The 25587-nt window shown below is 45.0% G+C and overlaps 1 protein-coding gene across 2 annotated transcripts in view; it reads right to left on the bottom strand.

Moving 5' to 3' along the window:
• Window positions 1–24990, bottom strand: part of CTDSPL (CTD small phosphatase like) — a 72362-nt gene extending 47372 nt beyond the window's left edge. The window contains exons 1-2 of one of the 2 annotated variants that reach the window (XM_085226944.1): window positions 24682–24990; window positions 24136–24254 (exon numbers count right to left, since the gene is read on the bottom strand). In XM_085226944.1, coding sequence (XP_085083070.1) covers window positions 24136–24211 — 76 coding nt within the window. In that variant the 5' untranslated portion in view covers window positions 24212–24254; window positions 24682–24990. The remainder of the gene's footprint in view (window positions 1–24135; window positions 24255–24681) is intronic. The other variant, XM_085226943.1, reaches the window with a different exon arrangement.
• Between the last annotated feature and the right edge of the window lie 597 nt (window positions 24991–25587).

The raw sequence follows: 25587 nt of genomic DNA, 5'->3' as shown, positions 1-25587 counted from the left end.
TACCCAGCCCTGCCCAAACCAGAGAGCTGATCCTGCTCACACATGGAGCTTGAAGAAAGTTTAGGAAGCAGAAAGTCATTTGAAAACACATATCCCAATGAGAACTACTCTGACTTCTGTGAGGAATTAAATTCCTACAGTATTGTATGCATTATTCAATGGCCTTACCAGCTTATTTTTGGCAGAATAGTGGCTCCTGTTCCCTAAGGAAAGTACAACAGTACTCGCATACACCACTCCAACGCTAGCAAGAGCTGGAGTTAGAAAAGACCCTCTACATGCTTTTCTATACAGATTACGTATTCTTAGTTTCATTTTTACTGAAAAGGAAGAGAAAGCTTTCAGCTCTCCTTTCTTCATGAATAACATATTAAAAAAAATTAACACTAGAGAACAAATCCTTTTCTTAAGCTTCTAGAAACAGCGCTGCATTTGTTGTACTACTGTGAGAGGATTAAGGCAGGCATTTAAATAGGGGCAGATCATAAACCACTGTTTTTAAAACTGAAGCTGCAACAAAGTATTTCACTATTTATCACATTGATTCTAAATCATTAACGTATAGCTTAGTGACTGCTATCAAAGAAGATGACCACTTACCGTGACCACAAGAGGAGCTCAGTGCATCCTGGTCCGTAACTCAGTTATACGTAACGTAACTTTGATGTTATATAACCTGAAGCAAGCAGATTTTTTTTCTGCCACTCGTGAAAAACAGCTCTGTTCACGTGGAAAACAGAGGAGAAAACTGGTTTGGAGGCAGGTATTGCTAGTCCACGGCTCTAACACAACAAGCAAATAAAACCATTTACAACAATCAAACAGCTTCACAGAACAGATGGAACAAAACAACCAGAGAGCTTCCCGGAGGAGCAGGTCCTGCAGAGCCGTGCTGCTCGCTGCTGCTTCCATCCCAAAGGCTCCCAGTCCTCCTCCTGTGAGAGCAAACAAACTGCAGGCCGTGAACCCAGGCGGTCACAGATCAGCAAACAAGAGGCCGGCCCTGCCGCTTCCAAGTGTCTGGAAGCTCCTGTGGCTGGAAGCATTCAGTCCCCGGGAGCCTGCGGGTGCTTTGCCAGGAAGCCACCAGTGAGTTCATGACACGAGGAAGCAGACAATGTGTCCTCAGAGAAAGGAGCTTACGGCCTGCAATCTGCAGAATGAAGGCTGAATCTAACCTACAAACTGTCCCGTCCTCTCTCCTACACACTGCTTCTGCTGGAGGGATCACAGAATGGCCTGGGTTGAGAAGGATCTCAAAGATCATCTAGTTTCAACCCCTCTGCCACGGGCAGGGTCACCAACCACTAGACCATACCACAAGCCAAAGTGGCCCTTGGGTGGTGGGAAGGAATTTGTTATGGACTGGACTACCACAGCAATGCAGCAATGGGGCTATGGCAGCTTTCTGCTCATCTCCTTGCTCTGTCTTACGAAACTATATCCCACAAGAGCTAGCCAGGGAGGGAGAAAGTTCTAACATTTACCCAAGTTACTACAAATACACTTTATATACGTACTACAAATGCTTTTGAAGTTGTTACAAACTAAGTTACCAGCACTCCAAAATTTCTTCAGGGGCTGTGTTTTCAGGTGGCTCCTCATAAAGCCAAATCAAGGAGCAGGACATGAGAATCAGAGATTCTGCAGTGCTTGCACTGGAATCCCCAACTAAAACAGGGTTCTTAGTGCTCTTAAAGGGAATCGTGGTCCCAGTGATGTTTTGGGAACAGTGTCTCTGAGTTCTTTCACTCTTCGTTGTCTGGGAGCTTTCTGCAAGTCTGTGGCTCAACGAAAAATCTGTCATTTCCTTGCGTTGTTCTTCCAAGAAATCCTGTTTTTTTCCTACCTCTCGACATTTGCTTTAGTCTGAAATAACAAAATTCATATGAGGAGCTCTTTACTCCCAGAAATAAACCCCTTTTTTGCTACAGCAATGCCAAGGGGCAGCTTTGCCCCCGCAGCCCCCAGTGCCAGCAGGAATCCGCCCGGCAGCAGCTGGCAGCAGCACAGCGAGCCGCCCAGCCCATGTTTGTGCATTACCCATTTTCCTTTTGGCGAGCACTTGGTGCTGAGAACGCTCTTCTCCCCTTATACAGGAAGCTGGGGCCTCAAGCTTAATCCTGCACATTCAGTTCTGTTCTGTTCCAGCTACCGCTGCAAGCAGCTTCTCCTTGCAAAAAAAGCACCCAGAGCTCCCGCGACCAAATCTTTGCTGCGAGCTGCATGGCGAGATTATTTCTCCCTATTTCTGAGAGGGAAAAAGATTTACGAATTCCTACAGTTGAACAAACACTGTTTATCAAAACAGAGTGAGGGTAACAGCTCTGAAGGTACAAACAAATCTTGCAACATCCCTACAACCAGGTGTGTCCCAATGTTGGATGCTCAGGGAGGTGCTGGAGTCACTGTCCTCAGAGGTCTTATAGAAAAGGGAAGATGTGGCACTGATGGCTTAGTGGGTATGGGTTGGACACGATGATCTTGGTGGTCTTTTTGAACCTTAGTGATTTTAGGATCTGTATCCACGTGCTTTGACACAGCCATGCTTCAGCTGCTATGAGGCAAATGCTGTCACACTCAAGCACTTCTAGTGCCTTTTGTGGAGCTGGAAGAAGAGGCAGGACCAACACACTCGCAAGAGATGGGCAGAAAGATGTGGAAGAGCTGGCTGCAAACAAAAGACCTTGGCTTCCAAGGCTGCAATGGGTCAAGGAGGTAAAAGGAGGAAGAAGGAACCTACAGCTCTGACTTCTCTCCTTATAGGCTGAAGGTGGCTGAGTTTCTCTGGAATAAGGTGGCAGCTCTGCTCCTGCTCTGCTGCCTCTCCATGCCAGCTGGTTAAGACAGCGTAGCAACAAATGACTGCTGACTTTAGCATTGACTGCTGCATCAAGATCACCATCACAATGAGCCCACGTTCATCAGCCTGTGTTCAGCTGCATACCTGCCCCAAAAGTATGGCAGGACGCACAAAGGGCACCACAAAAGCAGGGATCTGAGAAGCTTCCCCTAAGTTAAGCCAGGTCCAGAAGTCAGTCCTACGTGCATTCTGCAAAAGCATTTGGTATGGCCAAGAAAAGAGGCAGCTGCTCTAAAAGGATGGAAGAAGGGATTCTGCCTTCAGTGACAGCTGAACTCATCTCTTCTGGGTTACATGATGCTGCTGATTCAAGGTGCTTTCCATGGCAGGAATGAACTCGATGTTTTTAAATGTTCTTGCCTCATTTCATGTTCAATTACAGAGATTCCCTATGCATTTATATATAACACCCCATAGCACTGTACCATTAAAGGAAACAATAGAATTGAGTTGGAAGGGACCCTTAATGGGCATCTGGTCCAACTTCACTGCAACCAACAGGGACTCCTACAGTTCCATCAGGTGCTCAGAGCCCCAGCCAGCCTCACCTTGTGTGTCTCCAGGGATGGAGAGGAGGGAGGGAAGCAAACTGTACACAGATGAACTATTTGCAGAAGTAACCCCACCAACATACGTTTTCTCTATTAAAAAACATATGCCAACATCTGCATTATTTTCATTTCTGTTGGCAACCCACCTATTGAAGTATTGTAGTCACATCAGTCGCTGAGACCCAAAGCCATCTTCTCTATTGTTAAAATAATCCACATAACTACTTCTGTTAGAACCTGTCCAATCCATCATTTTTCAAAGCCTTTGAAAACTGGGACTGCATGATCTCCACAGATAATGGGAAACAAATTCTTACCTCAAAAGTTCCTATTGTCAAGATTTGGCAAAGGAGATGCAGAATAAAGCATCTCTTGTCCATCAAGCATCTCTTCAAAATCACTTCTCATCCTATCCAACTACAGTAGGGAGAATAGATTCTTTTTATAGCAGAATATATATTTTCAATCCTGACCTAAACAACAAGGACTTTTTTTTTCCCAGGATAAAAAGAAAATCCTCTATTTGTTCAGTCTTTGACAACAGGTTAGCTTCTCTAGCCTGTCTCCTCTCTCCCTGCTCCTTGGAATGCTCTCAAATCCAAACGCGGTGCTCGAGCTTTGCACAGCAGCTCACAAGTCCTTCCAAAGCAGAGTACAGCAGGACGGCCTCACCGCTCTTACAAATCAGCCGTCACATTGGAATGTGTAAACAGGCATATATCTTTTTTACGGCTGTGCAACCAAGCTATAACAAAAGTCCCAGGATTTTCTATGGGCAAGCAACACAGCTAGCTGATCATCCTCCTTAGTTTTCATAGTGTGTTATTCCATGGAATCTTGAAACTTTTTGATTAAGTAATACGAAAAACAGGATATGGATTCAGCTCATCCAGTCCCTTTGTATTTTCAGCTCAGTCATTCAGTGTGGCTTTCATTCCAGTACCTGTTTGATTCAGTGGATTCTCCATAGCATTAACTGAGTCAATAATGACTCGACTCCGCGTGGTCCCACTTCCCGTACCCCAAAGACTTCTGCGCCCATTTTATATGCACACCACAGTCTTTCAATTTTCTAGTTAAGAAGCTTAAAGGATTCACTTAATTTGTCATGATCTATTTGTTTTACCTTTCCTTGTTACCGAGCCACAGAAATCAGATGCTTTCACATGATTTTACCTCTGAAAGGAAAATCTGATGGACGCCGTTTCCTTGTTTTCTTACAAGACTCCTCATGCCCCCATTTTCCTTCCGGAGAACTGAAATTAGGCTGCCTGATTCATAATTATCAAGTTTGACATTTATTCCTCTGTTGTTTTCGTTGCTGTTGTTGTTTTTTATAGAACTTTATTTACTCTTCTCAAAGCATTGAAGATAACTCATAGTTCTAAAGCTGTGCAGTTTCAGACCAGCCACTAAGCATCCAGTGATGTCATTTGCCATCTGCTCTCCATTAAAGTCTTAGTCAAATGATACAAGCTTCTCCTCCCCTGTCTTAATACAATATTTGAAAATCAGAAGTTGCTAACTTCCTTTTCCTGTTGACAGCTGATCAGATTTTTGCTCTTCCTATCACTACCATAATACATGCAGATTCATCTTCCTCATGCCCAGTGCTATATGCAAGACAAGCACAAAGCACAGGAAAGGCATGAAGTAGTAACAAGCAGATGAACAAAAGCCAGAGAAACCTAAATATTCCTTTACACTTATCCTGCCCAAATCATCCTAAACATCCCAACACACCATGAGTTCCAGCAGGTTAGGATCATGCTTGCTGCCCTGGGCAGCCCATTCCATGCCCACCACCCTCTGGGGCAGAACACATCTTGCTGTGCTCCTTTCTCCCATAGTCCAGTTGTAAAAGTCATCTTCTGCAAAGGTGCTGCTGTGATGTAGCAGCAATGCAGTCTCCAAAATGTGAAGCAGTGTTACTCCTATGCTGAGTACCATTTTCAGATGTTCCCATTCATACAAAGCAACCCAAAACTGCTCAGTGGGAACACAGGCTGCAGGCAGCTGCTCTACACAAAGACAGCACCAGCATCTCTGAAGTGCTGGGTACTGGGTTAGAGTTTGGGTGGCCCTGTGTGGAGCCAGGGGCTGGACTCAATGACCCTTCCAGCCTGGCATATTCCATTCTGGGATTTGCCACAGGTGAAGGAATCTTCCCAAATCAACTCCCTCCTGTGATAACCTCTGCCTGTCCCCCTCCTTTACAGTCTCTCCCCAGCCACAGCTCTTTTAAGTGCACAACCTCTGATCAGCACCGCATATGTCCAAATATCCAGAGTAACAGAAAAACATAAATACTGAAAAAAAAACTTCACAGAAAGATTAATGCACTCCCATTACCTCTCCCTAAAAAAGGGAAGAAAACAAAACAACTATAAAGTTAAAGGAGCCCCAGTAAAGCAAGAAAAAACAGAATGGGTGCTCAAGGACTGACATCAGTAGGTCCCCATCCAATTTCAAGCAATGACCATCATCTCAATACAACAGAAATAACAGAGGAGGTCCCAGAACTTACACCCATCTCTTGTAACAAGAAACATTTTGAGCACTGCACTGAATCCAGATGATCGTTTGACACACACACCCAAGTCTGTTCAGGTGCTCTGCACACATACACAAGTCGACGAAGAGAACCACATTTGTAGCAACAAATGACATGACTACAGGCACATTTGTCATGTTTCATGTCCATCTAGCAGGCTTTCAACGCATACATCCAACCTTCCCATCATGAGGTTTCTTTGCATAGGCTCCATTACAAGCAACTGTGGCCATGGACAACCTGGCTGGCCCCACTGTCTGCAGGCAGCTCACCCAGTCCAAAAGAGAAGTAAAAGCAGCTTTATCTGTGAAGATGACAGCAAAAGATCAAACCCAATGTCATTCCAGGAATTAACTTTGTTCTCTAGCATAGGATTCTATGCTAAAGGAACAGAGCTGCAGCCTTGTTCAGGAATTGGACTCAATGCTCCTCATGGGTCCCTTCCAGCTCTGGATACTCTATGGTCCTTGTTTTACGAAATACTTGAGAAGAACACGGTTTTCATGGGCAGCAACACTAGAAATATATATTAACACTCCTCTAACATACCATTTGTTTTAGGAAATAAGAAGCCCATCAATGGCCTCTTGCAGAGTAGGTGCCAGCAAATCCCATGTCCGCACACCAAGGACACACACCTTTCAAGAACATCTGAAGCAGCTCCGCTCAGCTGGCAGAAACACTCCAGATTTCCAAGGGCTTTTACACTGAGCCTCACGTGGAGCATTGCTAGGACATAGTGACCATTCTCACTCTTCTCCCAAGCAAGCCAAGAAAGCCATGCAGCAGTGCTGTGTTGTTGGAGAAACCTCCTCGAGTGCATCCCAGGAAACAGCTGGAGGAGGTGAGTCAACAGCAATTTCTTGTGTTTGAAAGACTTCTGATAAATCTCTTTTCCATTTAAGTGCTTTACTCCACAGACAGCAGCTCATCAATGCGTATGTTATCTCCGTTTCCACGGGGCTCTTGTTGAAAAGGATCCCTGCAACAAACCCTCCTAGGGTTAGTTGTTAGCAGCAGAGCTAACATACAGGAGCACCTCCAGTAGTTCACCAAAAGCAAGCTGTCAGAGCAGCTTCCTGCCTCTGAAAGCAAAAGCTCTGAACTGTTAACCTGCCAGATGTGAGTTAGGAAGACGCACCTATCTTGCCCACCAGAGCCAAACAGCACGTGTACTACAAAAGTGTACCTAGCAGTACTGGTAAAAGAGAGGACTTGGCCCTTCATCACACAGAACTGAGCTGGAAGGACAGCTGTGGTCCCAGCAGACGTGTTTTGCAACTTTCAGCAGTGACAGAAAAATAATCCTGAACATTAAGTTTTACTGAAAATGCTTCAGCTTTGGCTTTGCTATCCCATAACAGAACTCCAATTAATTGACAGGTCCACTTCCAGAAAACTCCTGTTGAATTAAGCAGTGAAACAGTGCTGTAAAACCATGCCCTGCTTTCTCTTGCCATTTCGCTGCGTGAGAATCTTATTATGCTGCTTAATGATATGTTAATTTTCAAGTAAAACACTGGAATGAAAAAACCCTAATATTGTCACCAAAGCAAGCAAACAAAAATACGAGAAAACATGCTATTGATTCTAATAGAGCTGCACGCCTGAATAATGCGGGACACAAAGTGGTAATTAAAACATCAAATTGTTTTATTTGATAGGATTAACAGAACATAAGCAACCTGCCATCAAGATACAGCTTATAGACAGGAGAGAGCTGGCTTCTTACAGACTGGTTGGTATGATGGCAATAAAACAAAGGGCACTCGGCGTTTTTGTAAGGCTGATGCTAAAGAAAGGATATGTCTGACTTTTATTGGGAGATGCAAAGGAAATTTTGCATACTTGCTTTTCTTTGAAGACAGGATTCAATTCAGAGGTTTGGTTTTTTTAAACGAAGTGCAGGTTTTCTACAGGCATAGCTCTCCCCATTCAGTTTTGAAGCTTCTGCACTGAAAATTAACATTCGCGGTATTCTGATGAAATGCTAAGATAGCAACATTTAAGAAATTGTGATACACATTCTTCCCGAGGCCATGTGAACCATTCAGCAGCTTCACCTCTGCAGGTTCTGTGCAAAACTGAGAAGTTGGGGCAAGAAGCAGCACCTGGAATGCATTCATCCTACACGTCCTGGGAACGCTAAGCTCAAACAGCACAGAAAGATTATCATATCCACAGCAGTTAAAGAAGAAAAAATAATAAAAAGAAAACCCCAAACGCTTGCACTGGCACCGCCAAAAAATCCCCTACTTAGTCCTAACAATTGCTTCCTGCAACCTCAGGAGAGCATTTTGCAAATAAGGTAAATTCTCCCTGCTGCAGCCTTTAACCCCTGCTCTTCCTGTACCTTTGTGCAGACACAGCTGTCAGCAGCACACGTCTACAGCTGAGGAGAATGAAAGTAGTAGTGAAAAGGGAGAAGTTATGTCAACCCAGTACCATTGAAGTCCATGGTGCAATTTCTGGCAGAGCAGTGACACCAGCCCCAATGCCATTTCACGTTCACACCACACAGGGTACAGCCACCATCCTCACTGCTCACTGAGATCACCGAGGCTCAGCTTCCGTGTGTTTTACAGGATATCTACCTAACTGCCATGCAAAACTGCTATGGGGTATCTGACCAAGCTTTCGTGCAGAGAGGGTTGAATTTGGAAAGCTGAAGGAAGTAATCTGAATTTTAAATCCAGATAAACATCAGGTGATTTCAGAATTATGCTGCATGACAACAGTAAACTACTCAGAAGTGAAATCGTGACGTTGTTAGGACCTCAGTTGTCAAGGAATTTAAAGAAAAGAATAAAAATAATGATCAAAATCAGCTTATCCTTCTCCTTTCCATCTTTGGAAAGGTGCACTGAGAGCACCTTCACATGAATACACTCATAAAGCAGCCTACAGACACAGCCGAGCATCTTGAGGTGTTTTGCAGGATGGCCTCAAAGTGGATGCAGAAGAAGGGTCTGTCTATGCCTCATTTTTAGGAAGCTTTGTTTGCTTTTCTTAAATGAAAGAACACACTGCTGATCTATTATAAATAAGAACCAACGTAACATTTCTATTAACAGCATCTTTTAAGCTCACCTGTTTCCAGCTTTCTTAAGAGGCAAGGCTTTCACACTTCTTAGGCTTTTACTGTGCCAAACGGATGCAAGCACTATTCCTGTATAAGTTAGCTTCCTATTTACCGACCTTGACACTGCAGCTATCATCCTAACACACCCCAGCTCCTTGGCATGCAAGTCTGATGCTCCCCAGTCTGCTTCCACCTTCACCCTCAGCCCAGTTATTTTTCTGGTTATGTCACTGGGCAGTTAGAAGATGTAATGAGTGAAACACCCAGTGTTTCAGTGAATACCTGCTCGTTTCCTATGCCCTCTCAAGAACCAGCATGGAAAATTCCTAAGAGAAGAGTGCATGACAATGTGTGCCCCTTTCACATCTCCTCAGCTGCCACCATCACAGTACTGTACAAGTTTCAGTTTGACACACAACAGTTGTGAAAGTGGGGTTTTGTTTCTTCTCAGAGAGCTGGAGAGCACAACGGGATAAATACTTTCAGAAGGTCATTACACTAATAAAAACAGAAAGAAAAAAAAAGGTTTAGATGGAAATGAAAGCATAATAAAGTTGTGTTGCTCCCCACCTTGAGATCTCTGTTGCTACAGTGTCTTCCTGATCCCAAAAGAACCACCAGTAGAGTAAATGACTGGTTTGAAAGTGAAAATCACTACAAACAATATGCAAGAATAACCTATTTGCAGATTCATTATACTGAAGAGAACAGCTCTGCTTGAGGAAGAGTGACACTGGCTAGACAAGTGTTTTATGATTCCTCTGTGCATCTGTATCACCATTTTAAGCAGATACAGGTATCCAAGGGGAGCTCACAGAGAAGACTGAGCAAGGCTCATGGAGGCACACAGTGACACAGCAATGGATCCAGCCTGCTACAGGAGAACCTCCTGCTACAGGAGAACCTCCTGCTAAACATTAAGAATGATAGTAAAACCCCAGAGAGGCTGCAAAGGCTCCATCCATGGAGACACAGAGGCTTGCTGGACAAGCAGGGCCCTATGGATGTCCCACATGCTGCTACCTAAAGGTGGGCAACAGGAATCTGTGTACAGCTTGTGCTCTTTAAGCACATGCAGCCACTAACCCCCAGCTATTTAAAGAATTATACACAAGTATTTCCAACAGCTGAAATAACATTAATGGGTTAAGATGACAGCGCTGAAAAACAAACCCACAAAACCCTTTTCTAACATTAGCCACCCAGCCTCATAGGAACAATAAGCCTTTCTTATACATTCTTTTATGTAGCAGAAAATTAAAGCTTAGTATTTTTATCTTGATAAAATGATATTGCCAGATAAGAAAACCTAAAAAGGGTTCGCATGACATCTGAAAGGTGATTTTTTTTTTTTTTAAAACTGACATTTACATCAACCTGAATTCTTTAAAAACCTTTCATCCATCTTTCCTCCAGCTTCATCTTAGCTGCTTTATTCTCCTTTTTCCTCAGTTTTCCATCTGCCCCAGAAGTATCAGCCCATCTTCCCCCTTCCTCCCCCATTCTTATTATTTAGGCACCCTCATTCCCTTAAATTACTTCCTGGGACATCAATAGCAGAAATAGTGCAACACCACAGCCTGCCAGCAGAAATAAAATACCACCTTGTTAATCATTGATCACAGAAAAAGGGGGAAGAATGTAAGCACCTAGCTAATGACTAAATGCCTTGTAAATATTTACTGAATTGCAGACTTCCATCATGAATCTTACTGTGTCAGGCTTCAGCAGGGAGCTAGATTTCATCCTCAGTATCACAGCACAGGGCCATTAAGTCGCACACTGAGCACACAGCTGAGCTTACAGATCAACCTGTGGTGGTCCTTGGCTGTAAACCCATTTCCCCAACCCCAAACGCTTTGCAAGCACCTGCATCAAAATGACTCCCCTTGAACTACTGCTTCAGCCCTCACTTACAAAGTCCTGTCCAGGTGCCAAGCTGTGCATACCTGCAGGATGAGACAACATTCCCAAATATTACAGCGTGAGGTTCACAAAAGGAGGAAGGTACGAAGCAGGGACTCCAAGCAAGATTCTAGAAGCATCACTACCACTAAGTTAGTGCATTCCAAGCCTGACAGTCTGCCCCATGTGCCTGTGTCAGAGCTCAGACCCCCAGCCCTGGGCCCTGCTGCTGAGAGCAAAATGAGACCTGAGTCACTGGACGTGCAAGTAAAAAGAAATTCAGAAAACCATCTAAACAATTTTAGCTCTGAAGAGCTATGGAAATTTAATCTTGCTACGAGCACAGTAAATGTATGCTTCCTGAATATTCATGCTAAAAGAGAAAGATATTTGCTTTTTTAATGGGATGCAGACTTTGGACTTTTTCCTGCGCAGTGCCCTGGACTATCAGCGCCTGTATGGGAAGAGCTCCCTTAGAATTCCACTCCAAATACTCCTGGATTTCACACAGTCCTATTTCTTTCCTTCAACAAGCCCCTCCTCATACCTAAATTCAGGCTTCCCTTTAACACCTGAGATTTCAGTAGAGCAGGGAACTAGAAGTTTGTTACAACGATATTTCATAAGTAACTATACAAAGGATTGTGATCTTGCATGTATCCTTCATTTAGAAATAGTTACAGCAGATTTTAGAAACCTATCATTTATAGAAATCTTCAAGGGCAAGAGCATACAAAAAACACTGGTGCTACTCACTCAGGAAGGCAGCTGAACAAACACATCGGAGAAGGAATTAGAGGAGGTGATGATATTTTATCAGATTCTCTTGCAGCTTTTAGGTTTGCGAACATCATATAGGAGCCACAAACAGCATCAGAAAGGCTCTCAGAATAACGCAGCCTTTCCATAACCCTCTATATTGTTCCCCTGGCTGTCTAACAGACACCAGGAGAAGTTTCTCCACATGCAAAACAATGAGCCCCTGCTAATGCCAGGACTGTCTCTGCACAACGACATGGAGACTTCAGCAGGTCACGAAAATCCCAGAAATGACACCTTGAGTGTGTTGTCCAAAGCTCAGCAGCCAGCAAACTGCACAGTTCTTCCCTACAACAGGGTAAGAAGGTAAATCTCTTCCATGCTCTACTAAATCTTTGATTAAATCAGCATGGCCACAAGCAGGAGCACGGGTGGACTTCCAGCCCCAAGTCCCATTGTACCCAATGCTCTCCAGAACGGTTTCACAACCCAGAGCCCGTTTTAACAGCCGCCCCCAAGGCTGCTAAACTTAGAGAAGCAAACCACCACCACCACCCATGGAAAGTTTTTGCTGAGTTTCCCCTCTACTCCTCCTCCTGTTCCCAAGAGAAAGCTGAAGATCAGGAGCAGAGCTGTGTGCCTGTGCCTCCAGCCACACTGCAGCCTGCAAAGCTGAAGCCAATGGTGAAACTGGGATTCTGAACCTCACTGCACTTAGTTTAATCCACTGAGAACCAGAGGTTGGAGAAAAGCTGCACGCGCTCCCCTGCCTGTTACTCTGTGATGCCTTAAGACTGCTGAGCTGTAGCCTGGGGACTCTGTGATGTGGTCCTAAACATGAGAAGAAAGCCACCTGGCTCATCTGCGCACTCACGGCCACGTGCTCATCCTGTTTGAGGATCAAAGATTACTTTAATCAAACAGCTGGAAAAGTATTCCAACAGCATATTGAACAAGATGGAGGACGCCCTGACCTCTAAGTTTATCAAGCAAACTGAGGAAAATTCTCCTGGTGCTGAGTCTCCCAGGTGCTGAGCACATTTCTATCTTTCAGTCCTGAAGACTTCCAGCACTGCCAGCCATATTTTGCCTGAGGAAATTCTACCAGATATTTAAGTAGAGCACTATTTAGGACTCCTCCAAGCAAGGTAAATGACTCTAATTAAGATACCAGTGACAACTGAAAGCTGCATTTCCAAGAAAATACTACAAACCAAACAGCAATACAGTGTCTCTTTTGGTCATGCACTCACAGCAGAGGGACAGCAGAACATCTGGCTCAGCTCCTCAGGAAAGGCTGAAAGCTGCATGCAGGTGGTGTTTGTGAACAAACAGCCCAAAAAAGCCACCCCAGCCCACTCACAGCGATTGCACAGGTCCCACAGCAGCTCCTGGCACCACGCACGGCTTGGCTAATTGCCTGAAGTCTCACATCAGCAACCAAAGGGGCATATTTGGGCACCCGGACCAGAAGGCAGGTCGTGCTTCACAAGCACACTGCTATTTTTTCCTGTTATTGTTCCAAGGATTGCACTGAGCCTCTGGGAAGGGATATGAATAGAAGCGATGTTTTCCAGAGGGAAGGATGCGGGTGTTACATTCTGCCCAAACACTGCTACAGGAGTATCTTCAGGTTAAGAAACTGCAAGCTGCTCCATTTAATTGAAATGTATTGTAATTCTTCTAGGAAAAAAAATAAAAATAAAAATTAGAAGTGACCTCTCTAGCAAATCCCTGTTGCTCCCTTTCACTGGAACAGATCATAAACTCAGAATTAAGCATGTTAGTTTTCCACTCTCTAGCTCAATAGCATGCCAACTGCTCACAGAGACATTAACCCACGCAAACTCTGCAGAGAATGTGTTTCTTTTGTTTGTTTGTTTTTGCCATTTTGTATGCTGGGGATTTATAAAGAAAGCATTTCTGAAGGCTGAGTCCAAACAGCAATCCTAGCAGATACAGAAAGACATCCTCAGTTTATTCCATTGTAGCAGCCAGCTATCCAACCTGAAGAAATGCTGAAACGTGAAATAGAAAGCAAAATCTGAACTGCTTCAGAAGACATCTGCCCTCTGGACTTGACCATCTTCTGCACAACTGCAAGCTTTTATCAGCTATTTAACTGAAAATGTAAGGTACAGATTCCCAGAGAATCACAGCTGCTACACACATATGGCCTTAATTAAAGTAAGAAAGCCCATTTACTCCTGTAAAGCACTTCCCAACCGCCAGTGAGCCGACTATCACCTAACCAGCTATTAAAAAGGTGAAAACTCTGACCCTGTTTTCCAGTCACAATCATTATCCATTCAGAACAGAGACCTTATTATCCAAACCAGAAATCTTTAACTGACCTTATTAGCAGAATGGAAGATAGGACCATCTGCTGCTTGGGGGTTACCATACAAAGACGACATATCAGAACTCAAGGAACCACCTTCACAATAAAAATCCAAATATAAATATTTTAAAATGTATTTATTTTGTAAAGCAGTGTTTTATCTGTCTCCTGTACCACTGAAGGTGTTTTTAAAACATAATCCATGCTACTCTTATGTTTTAGGACAAACACTACTCAAACCAAGGCATGTGCTTAAACCCTGGCATCTCATTTCCTCAAAGGGTTGGAGTGAGTTTTGTACAGCCTGAGCACCAGGTTAACTCGCTCAGAAGGACGTGGCAGTGTGATTTTCAGCATCATCCCAATACCGTCTTCTCAGATTGTCATGGTTGCTTTCCTTTCCACATCTTCTATCTCTGCTACTACTACTGGTTTTGTATTGTTGCTTTGGTCCCCTGGAAGATGAGAGGGTTGCACTTGCATCTGAGGCAGACCGTGTCTGAAACAGCTTGTTTACCTCCTTTTAATAATACTACAGATCTATAACACGAGACAGCAACAGTATTTAGTTACTAAAGTCAAGACAAACAGGAGTTTAAGGTGTGGGGCAGAATCCATCACCTCCAGCACAAGTGAGGCAGTGACATTAAGAACTCAGTGCTCACCTGCCTGCCAGAGCAATGCCACAAAGGTCACCCACAGGGAAGTGCAGCAGCAACAGCACAACGTGTAAACACAGGAACGAGACCTGAACAGATTCCTGCCTCACAACTGCCAGGTCTGATATGTTAACCCTGCTCCTGTCGTGACACCCTTACAAAAGAGTGGCAGCCAGCAAAAAACACATCAACCAATCAAAAAAAAAAAAAAAGGAACAAAAACCACCAAACAAAACAATCTTAACATGAACAGCAAGCATGCTTTGCAGCAATACCAGTTAGAGTTGGTGTGGTATTGCATCTATGCTGCTAGCATCCTTTTCAGCACGGGCAATAAAAATTTGCTGGAGGCTTTCAGATTTCTAATGGGGCATAATAAATTGTATTTGAATTTCAGGGCACAGCTTGCATTGAAATTGTCAGTTTTATCATGATAATCTGGAGACAAAACCATTTAGGTATTCAATACACTTTACAATTAACAAAGACATTTCTTGGATTTTTTTTTTTTTTTTTTTCAGGCTTCACTTTCATTCTCCGTTAAACTCTGCCATCCCTGCTTCCTTGACATCTCAACACAAGAAGGAATCTTCCAGAAAGACACGAGATGTGAGGGAAAAACAGGAGTCCCACAACTATGCACTCACGATAACCCCGATTAAATAAATCCACTTAAAATCTCATTCCTTTGTGGATAAGCACTTTACAGACCTCTACACTGATGCAAATTGTTTTACAGTTATGTTGTAAACCCACCTCCTTCTGGGACTTTTCAATTGATGTCAATTTGTAATTAGCAAATGAATTGCAATGTAGATTGCATTCAGCACTCTTCCCCTTTTCTTTCTGATTCCCCGATGAACACAAAACCCCTGCAGCTTTCCAAAACTCTCAACTTAGTGATTCTCAACAAAACCAGCTTCATAACATGAGAGCCATGAGAACTGGCTGGTGGCCAATGGCTGATTTGATGAAGAGTCGTCTTCCAGCACTCCCAAACACATCACAGAGAAACTGCTGCTATGAGTTCACATGGCATGTCACTTCAGTTCCTTGACATAAGCAGTAAAGATATCTCTTCTTCCTTCCCTGTCTGACAGATGACAATTCCTATGTTGGAAGGCAACCTGTACCTCTAGAACACCATTTTTATTGATACGAATGCAAACTGCAGTCAGCTAACCCTGTTTAGGAATTGTTAGGTAAATTATTTTGGTAGCCATTCTTAGGTTACCTGCATGGTGCACAAGTAAAGGCTTCCTTTTAGCCAGACTGGACATTCTGACTTCAGTTCTGAAGGAAACAGCCCAGCATTCCTACTGGTTGATTTGTTGCTTTTCAGGCATCTCCTCCCTTTCAATACAGCACAATATTTGCTCAACATTTTTAAACAATCTTTAAAAAGGGAAGAGAGAAACATCTTCACTGCAGCAATGATCCTGAATCGGACATAAGATCAAAACCATAATCCCACCAGATTTTAATAAGGAGTCAAGAAACAGAATGTCTCCTTTTCAGGCAGCTCCTGCAGCACTGTGGCCAACTGTTCCTGATGGCTGCACCATATTGCTCCCCAACATCTCCCACAGGCTCTCATACAAAAGCCAACCCACACACAGGCATCAGCAGCACCAAATTCTGAGCCCCTCTGACTTCACCATCACCAAAGCACAGGGAGGCAGCTGCCACAATCCAGAAACATCAGAGGGGAAAAAAGGCAAAATAGAGCAAGAGAGATAAGCTGGGATAAATGACCAAACATCTTCCAGGAATGTGTCACTACTGATCACTCCTTCAGTGTACTTCCATCTGAACTAGAGCTAGGAAAAGTTGCCAACTTCAGCATTCAAGCAAACAGCAACCACAAAACAACTTCAAAACCAGAACCCTCTGGTTTTTTAGATCTCAAATAACCACACGTACGTGCAATCATGGTATCTAACGCAAGTATGCAGATATTCAGACATGTATGTACATATCAGCTTTGGTGGACAAAAAAAACCAAAACAGTAGCACATGCAAGCTCTTAAATGCATGCCTGCAAGAACTATGTATTAAATCCACACCTTTATGTTAACATTGAAGAAGAGTTACATGTCCTGATTCCTCCACACACATCACTGTACCAGCAGCAGAAGCTATGCAGATGGGGACCGTCCAGCTGCTGCCGTGTTGTACAATTCCAGGAGCTCATTCCCGACTCAGGACACATCCCCACCTCCACTCCAGAGCCAGGAGAAGCTCCATGCTGTGGAGATGACAGCCTTGCAACTCACAAAATAGGAAAGTTTAAGTTTTCACCGCTGGTTCCAGCACACGAGGAAAGAGCAGGATTTTTTCTGCTGCTAATCCCAGTGGAAACCATAGGCTACAATGCAGGAAGCAAGAGAGCTCTGAGGGTGGGGGAGAGCAGGGAAGTGACTGAAAAAAAAAAAAAAGAAAAAAAATCAATACAGCACTTTCCACCAAGAAAATAAGGAGGCTCTACAAGACTAGCAGGGAGAAAAAAAGCACTGAGAGAACTGACTGGTTCATTACCCATGAGAGATGACCCGGCTTGTAACAAAACCACCACCACGTATACCATAAATTCTGGTTTAGATTCATCAGCGGTTTGTTTCCTACAGAACTGTGTTGAATTTTGACCAAAAATAAAAAAAATCTTAGGAAATTACATACATAGAAGGTTTTGACATCCTTCATTTGGGGTTGTTGTTCTTCAGTACAAAACACAGCCTGCAGCTTCTTATTTGCCCCTGTCCATCAGGCTTGGAAAACAGTAATAGAGGTTCAGAGGAGATTAATAGTTCTTCTCCGCAGAAATAAATAAGGAAAAAAAATCTCATTTTAAAAACCCAACATCCTTCAAGTCCAAACCTACCATAAGTTTATTCAGATTTAACTCACAATAAATTTCCTAGATAATAGAATTCTAGTTTCTAGTATAGCCAATCACTTCCAATAATGGGCTTTTCATTCTTTCTTTTCTAAATCATGCTTTATCATCTTGTACAAAGAAAATAAGCTGTGGCACTTTTATGTAAGCAATCGTTTTGATAACACAGAGCGAAGCCTACAAACTTCATGCAGGCCCAACAGTGCACAGTGAGTTTTCTCCTAAACACAAGTTTTGCCTAAAGCTTGTATTTTGATCCCTAATACCTATGTCACAAAGCAGCAACGGTACTGAGAGGACCGGACTGTGTGAGACTCATTTAGATTCACAAATTCATTTTGTCTTATAGCAAATGCTAAGAATAAACAAAAGGCCAAACTGATAGGACAGCAGGCTGCCTGGAACAGAATGTTACTGTTCTATTTAGATGTTGCTTCTGCCTTCCACATTTGTCACATCTATGTCCGTTTTACATCTTAACCTCTCCACATAAAAAGAGCTCCCATCAAACTCTGGTAAAAATAGCATTTATAGGAGATTAACATTTCCAATATGGAACTCTTAAAAATAACTCTGGCTACATCATAGCCCAGAAAGCACCTTTCCTCGACCCCTAACTGGGAGCCCACCAGTGCACAGCTCTCCCCAGCACCACCACACCAACCCTACCTGGAAGTTATCAGCATCTTTCCATAGAACAGATACACAAAGGGATTTCTGTGGGACTTTTCAGCCGTGTCTCCACTTCTGCAATGACCTGCACGACGTGTAATCCTCACCAGCAATGCAGGTGGGGTCTTCAGACACGTAGCTGTGCCATCACCCATGGCCAAGAATGTGGTCAGAGCAAGCTGGAGGATGCTCTGTGGGCCAGGAGCACCTACAAGACCCATTCCCTGCCCCTCCGCTGGGGTTGGTAGCCCACAAGAGCCAGGAGTTCTTACCTTCTGCTCTGCCCCTTGTCTCCTAATCCTTCTGCATAGAAATACTTCAAATGATTGACAAAGTCAGCCAAACAACGTCAAAGAAATTCTCCATAGGGTAAGCTTGGAGTAATTCACTCCTAAAGTTCAGATTTCCATTCCTAGGACTGCCTAAAATTGGATTTCCAGTGAGAAAATAACATTGATCAACAAACATGGAGGACACTGCTAACAAATTCTTCCAATGAAGAAGTTACACACTGTCACAAAACAAGGCGTACTTGTTTACGGGATGAACATTTAAGATTCAACATATACAAAATATGCAGGCCAGAACTACTTTGTAGCCACTTTCATATTTGAATTACAACTTCCACAAGATAGCAAAATTCATAAATTAAGTATTGTGTGGCAGAAAAACAAGCCTCAAAAAAGAAAAGAACAGCTGAAGCCCTGTAGCAGGCAACGGGAGCAATACCTCTCACCAACGCTGACCCAGACAAGCAAGTTTGGTTCCTCTTAGCTTTCACTTTCCCAGCATTTTCATGTGGTATCACTTTAAAGAAAGAAACTTGGACATGTTATCCGGAAGCTGATTTGCAATGTGCAGATTAAACTGTGAAAGACGAAGCGCAGCACCCATCACGATGCATTGCAGCGATTATCTCAGAAAATGCTATTTGCATTTCTGAATGCTGAATTGACCAAATGTAGGTCAACTTTGTTTTTCTTTTTTTTTTTTTTTTTTTTTTTTTTTTCTTTTCTCAAAAAGGTGTGGTAAACTCCTCAAAGCTCAACTTAAACTGCTGCATTGAAACAAACGTGAAATGGAGTTGGCATGCAGTAGGAAGAAACAACAGTGCCGCAGCTCACCGGCACCAACTCAATACCAGATATTCATGCAAGCTATCGTCCATGTTACTGCCAGCACACTGCAGCTTGTTAGCTGCCACCTTAAATCAAACCTCGGGTTACTGCAGGTTACTACGGTCTCCCAGGAACATAAAACCTACTGTATGGCTACGTGGTTTCATGTAACAGCTATGTCATTAGTTAATGATTTAAAATTTTACCCTCTGTGAGCAGTTCACATTCCAACCCACTGCTGATGTGGTTTCCATTTCTGCATACTACTTTAAAGTAAAAAAATCTGTAGATAATACCATACAAATTTCTTGAGACAAGGTCCCAGGAACACTGATGTGTCTTTAGAATGGCCTGGGTTGAAAAGGACCACAATGATTATCTAGTTTCAACCCCCTGCTATGTGCAGGGTCACCAACCAGCAGCCCGGGCTGCCCAGAGCCACATCCAGCCTGGCCTTGAATGCCTCCAGATGTTTAAGTACTTTGAATTCTGATGAAGTAATGACAAAAAAGGCTCCTAAATATTTTTAATATCTTTTCAAAATGCATCTTGTAGAAGATACAATTAGCGATTTACTTCGGTTGCGCTCTCAAAAGCAGCTTTTAACTTTAGATCCTAAGTACTTGCTATTTTACATGGTAGTACTGCCTTTATTGGTTCTGTTCTGTTTGTTTTATCCAATTTTTCTGAATGAAAGCTCGCCTGATTGAGAAGGTACCCTCAGCAAATGACACTGTTCATTAAAAACAATTAGCAACGCTTTAGATTCCATTCTGAACGCTTCCCAGCTGCTTTATCATAGAAGAAAACACATTTCTGTAGACACACCAGAACACTCAGGTGTTCCATATAACTGAAAATAGGTGCTCAGCTGACTGACAAACGTAGCCAAAGTCAGGAAGGACGGATGTGAAGGCAGAAATCTGAACAGCAGGGTCTGAAGGACCGAGTACCTGCAGAAGGACTGGGCTGGTACTGCACTGCTCCCACACCAGCCCCATGGAAGCAGCAGGAATTTACATCAGCTGTGAAGAAGAAATTAAAGCATGTAGATTTAAAAGAATGGAGATTTGCTTCTCTGGGCCATTACGTGTTACCCACCCACAACCACATTCCCTCTGCCATACTCACTGCATCACTGCTTGCTTTTCTGGAGATGTAACTGCTACATTAGAGGTCACTGTCCAAATGATATAAAAGAATAAATACTCCTAAAATAAAAGCAGCAGAAATGGCTGATTTTATCTATAAAATGGATTACACTGTGTCAGATATTCAGCTTTTCTTTATGTTTTTTTTTTTTTTTTTTTTTTTTTTTTTAACTGGTCCCATTTATGGCTGATATAACACATCGTTCTATCTACATTTTAATTTCTGGAGACAAGCATTGTTAATGCTTCTAGTTTTCAGAAACGACCACAACAATCACAACACAAAACAGTGCAGCGAAGAACTCTTTTTCTTACTTCACAGAATCATAGAATGGCCTGGGTTGAAAAGGACCACAATGATCATCTAGTTTCAACCCCCTGCTATGCACAGGGCTGCCAACCTATGAGGGAATTACATTTCTCCTGATTTCAGTGCTTAAAACATTTCTGATCGCTTACACACCGCTTCCAAATGGGAGAACATGTTTGTTTTTCAGAACTGACTTAACAGCTTCGAGGCCAAAATCCTCCACAAGCACTGCAGGCACTGCAAAGCAAGTGCTGCCATTATAATAAAGCACGGTTGTAGCACCTTTCTGCCTTCAGCTTTCATTCTGATAGACAACTAAATACAGTGCACCACCGTGTGGCAACACATTAAGGAATGGTTTGTGTGCCAAGAGCTGGTTTTTTCCACTTTCTAAATTTTTGGGTGTTTGTTAAGTGTAAGTAAAAGCTCCTTCTCAGTATTAATAAGCTTAGTAAGTTATCATAGCCTCACTTATCTCAAAAAACATTTTTAATACGTCTGGATTAGTGAGAGAATTGTTGGGCATTTATATTTATAAAGCACAATATTTACTTAAAAAACAGAACTGCTCCATGGTGAGGACACAGCTTTTTGGCTCTGCCAGCCATGCTCCCCTTCCACAGAAGCAACTGACCATAAGCATATACTGAGCATTAAGCTCCTTTTAAAACATAAATACATACTAATAAAAATAAATCAAGCTAAATGCTGAACTCACACTTGATTAAAAGCTTCAAAAACATCGGAAAAAAATAATCCAACACTCCAAAGTATACACATGCATTATTTAGTAGTTACTCACTGCTTCTCTAGAGCTTAAGGAGAAGAAAAAATTCATTCGTCATAAGAAACACCAATGGCAGCTCCAAAAATCTTACAGAAACCTCAATTCCTGAAGCCACTCCAGGACCATATTCCTGCGACCCAGCGCTGAATGCAGGTTGCCAGGGGGCTGGACAGCCTCTGCTCACACAGTACGGTGCTACTGTAACTCACTGTATCACAGAATTGCAGAAGAGCACAGGTCCGGATGATACTTGTATTAGCTAAAGGCAGTTCAGGGTGCCTGGATAGCTGTTAGCCATTTTGTACCAATGTGCTCAGACAGAACCAGCAGTGCTCTCGCTCCGAGCATCAGTTGCCACTGAAAGCCCCTCCATTCACCACCACAGCTCTGGGCTCCTGGAGTTCATCCTACCCAAAAGCTTGGCCCAAACTTCAGAAACGGAACAGAGCAGAGGGTGAAGTGACACACAGCCCAATAGGGGAAGGGAACACAGTGGGGTCTTTGCAAGCTGCATATACCTCTAAAGTGGGAGAAGGAAAACCTGTAGCAGGAGCAGCACAGGCAGGCAGCAGCACTCCTTCCCAGCCCAGCACAGGGGGCTGGCAGAGCTCCTCTGCCACAGTTGCTCTCACATGCTCAAGGCTCACCACACAGCACGTACCACCATGCTGCGAAGCAATAAATCAGTCCAAACGCACTTTGACTAAGCTTAAAAAAAAAAAACAGAAAAAAAACCCATCTTCCTCCTGTACCAAGCTCACACTCTTGCCTGTTCAACTCCAGCTACCGTCCTCCTGCTCTCCCCAGCCCACCCATGCTTGCTCGCAGCCTGCAAGGCCCCTGCTATGTAATTAAAGCCCATCGTGATTTTTCTGCTCCAGACAAAACAACAGCAAGAACACAATGCATCTTATGCAAGTTACTGCATAGTTATGCAAGTTAGATGCATATTTTTGATACACAGATTAGCTGGCTTCACTCAAGCCACTTGTTTGATGTGGATGCTCAGTCTTATTTGGAGCTGTCAATTTCTCCTGTTTCTCCCAACTGCCTTTTTTACATTAAGGCTTCGACCAGCTGTTAGCAATGCTACCCAAAACCTTCCAGCACTGCAATAACAGAGGCTGTTAAGACCACGGCACCATCTGAGCACTGTGTGACATAAATCTGCTCCAAAGCAGCCTTAGGAGATGTCACAGGCAGAGCAGCAGCGCTGTGCTCCTGCAGACACCCCACACTCAGTGCTGCCAAAAGAGAAGGAAACGCCAGTAATCTCCAGGGATGAGCAAGGCCTCAGCACAGAGTGCCACTGCTCAAGCAATACAAACTAAAAAGCGAGCAACGTAAGAAGAAAAAAGAAGAAAATTATCTTTTGGTTTAGTGGAACATCCCACCTTAATGACACAATGTTTTTGACATCCATCTCCATCCTCCTCTTGCAGGCAGCACACGTGAGATGAGCATGCGGTGACTTGGTGTGAGCCTTTCACTTGCCAGCAACCGGCAGCAACTTCTGCAGCTGCCCAGGACCCCCTTGCTGTGAGCCACACAAAAACAGAAGCATCCTGGGGATCAAACGCCCAGGTCCAAGAGGCAAACGTATCAATCTACCACTTGTAGACCATATGGAGATCTACCACCATACCTACATCACACAACATCGCCACAATGTTTGCACACGAGCAATTTCTGCCTTTTTTCCCCTGCTCGCAACAAAGCACAAACCTAGCACTCCAAAACCATTCCAAACATAGGACTCTGTTCCCATCAACCCTGAAGAGGCACCTTCATCCCACCAGCACCACTTGATGCTGTCTGCAAGGACTCAGCCCAAGATCCCACCGAGCGTCCAAGAAGGCAGAAGGCGATGGCGGGCCAGTGCCATCCAGGCTCTGAAGGAGCAGCAGCTCCTTTGGCCGAGCTGGATCCATCTTATTTTGGAGTGAAACAGCGCCTGGACACGACGCTTTACGCAAGCAACAGCTGTTGATCCACCCAGCCGTTGGGATGGCCAGCAGCTTTTACAAGTCGCCCGCATTTCTTCCAGCAGCAAGCAGCCTTTAAGAAAAAACATAGACCTGAAAGCTACATGGATTTTTCGAACGCACGGAAGGTGGGATGAGAGAAAGACGGGAAGCAAGAAGAAAGAAAGGAGGAATCCCAAAGAAGAGGGATGAAAAAAAAATGAGCGCTGAAGCTGAGATCTCAAAGCACAGATCTCAAAACCAGGGCAGGTACTGAACACGCGCTGCGCAGTGACAACCTGCCAAAGTTACATCCCCGCCTCTCAAACAAAAGCCTTCTATTGAATTAAGCCCCGATTCTAATCCGTACCCCGCAGCCCAACCCCTTGGCAAGTTGTGGGCCGTGCCCAGCCGACAGTTCCCCAGCAAAGCCCTCCATCCCACCAACAGCTCAACCTCCTCAGGTCCCCAGCGAGGGGGTGAGGAAAGCCGGCTGCTCCCCGCGCATTTCTCCGCCGCTCACCTTTATCCTGAGCGCAGGACAGGATCTCTTCCTCTTTGGGGTTAGTCACCTGGGTGATAATGGACGGGTTGTCCATGGAAACAGAGGGAGATTTCACCTGGCCGCTTCCCTCCCGGAGGCTTCGTGTGTGCGGGGAGGGGAAGGGGGGGAGGAGGAGGAGGCAGGCGGAGGGAGGGGGGGTTGTTTGTGTAAAAATCAATACGCAGATTTAAAAAAACAAAAATAAAAAGGAAGGGGGGAAAAAAAGAATAAAAACAAAACCCAAAACTCCTCCAGGAATGAAGCCAGGCGGGCGGGGAGGGGGGGGGGCAGCCCCGTATTCGGGGCCCCTCCGGCCCTACCACCGCCGCCTCCTCCCGGCGCCGATTCCCCGCGGAGGGAAGGGGAGGGGCGGGGAAGGGGAGGGGGGAGAGGGGGGGGAGAGGAAAGGCGAGAGGAACCCCCCGGCACCGAGCGCTGCCCGCTGGGAACCGCTGCCCCCTAAAAACCCCCTCGGCCCTCCTCAGCAGCCCCCCCCGCCCTCCTCACACCGCTCCCCGCATCCACCTGAGCCGCCCCGCGGGGCCTCTCCTCCTCCTCCTCCTTCCTCCTCCTCTTCCTCCTCCCCCCTCAGCGCGTCCCCCGGCACAGCCGCCCCGCTGCCTCCATGCCCGCCGCCCGCTTATCTCATCCCCGCGGCCCCCCCTCCCTGCTCCCGGGCCCCCTCCTCTTCCTCCTCCTCCTCCCGTGGTGCCACCGAGCTCGGCCGAGGAGGGAAACGCGGTACGAGGGGAGGAAGGGAGGGGAAAGGGGCCGCGCTGCGCCACAGCCCGCCGCCACCGCTCGCAGCCTGTCAGCGGCCCGCGCCCCGCCCCGCCCCGCCCCGCCCCCGCGCAGCGGGGCCGCTCCAACATGGAGGCGGGTGGCGGGCAGCGCCCGGGCCCCGCTGCGCGGTAAACAAGGGGGCGGGGCTTCGTATGGAGGGGAGGGGCGTGGTTTGTGGGAGGAGGGGGGCGGGGCTTCGCGAGGGGAGGAGAGGAAGGGTATTGTTGTTACTTACAAAAGGCCTCCCGGGGAGAGGGCGGGGCCGCGCTTGTGGGGGCGTGGTCAGTTGGGCGGAGGCGGGGCCGAGGTTGAGAGGGGCCCCTGAGGCGAGAGGCGTCGTGGAGGCCTCGGAGGGGGGGGGAGGGGGGCGGCCTTTCCCGCCTCAGCGCCTGTCTGAGGGCGGGCTCCTGTCAGGGGCTGCCTGGGAAGGCTGTGTGGTGGTTGGGGTTGGATGGATTTAAAAGTGAAGCGTTTTGCGGCTAGGAGCTATCGAGGGGACTCAGCAGAATCTCTCAGAGAAAATTATATATGTGTTTTCTAATACAGTGTCTTAAAACCTGCCTGGCTGTCCAGGAGTACCCAGCTCTGATACGCCAGGAAGAGGACTGTGGTTTTCAAGCCCTGTGGTGTTAACATTATTGCCCTGTC

Source organism: Meleagris gallopavo, chromosome 6, assembly GCF_905368555.1.
Source record: "Meleagris gallopavo chromosome 6, MGAL_WU_HG_1.1, whole genome shotgun sequence".
NCBI lineage: Eukaryota > Metazoa > Chordata > Aves > Galliformes > Phasianidae > Meleagris > Meleagris gallopavo.
Note: the sequence above shows the minus strand (reverse complement) of the source record. Positions and strands in the feature narration are given on the sequence as shown.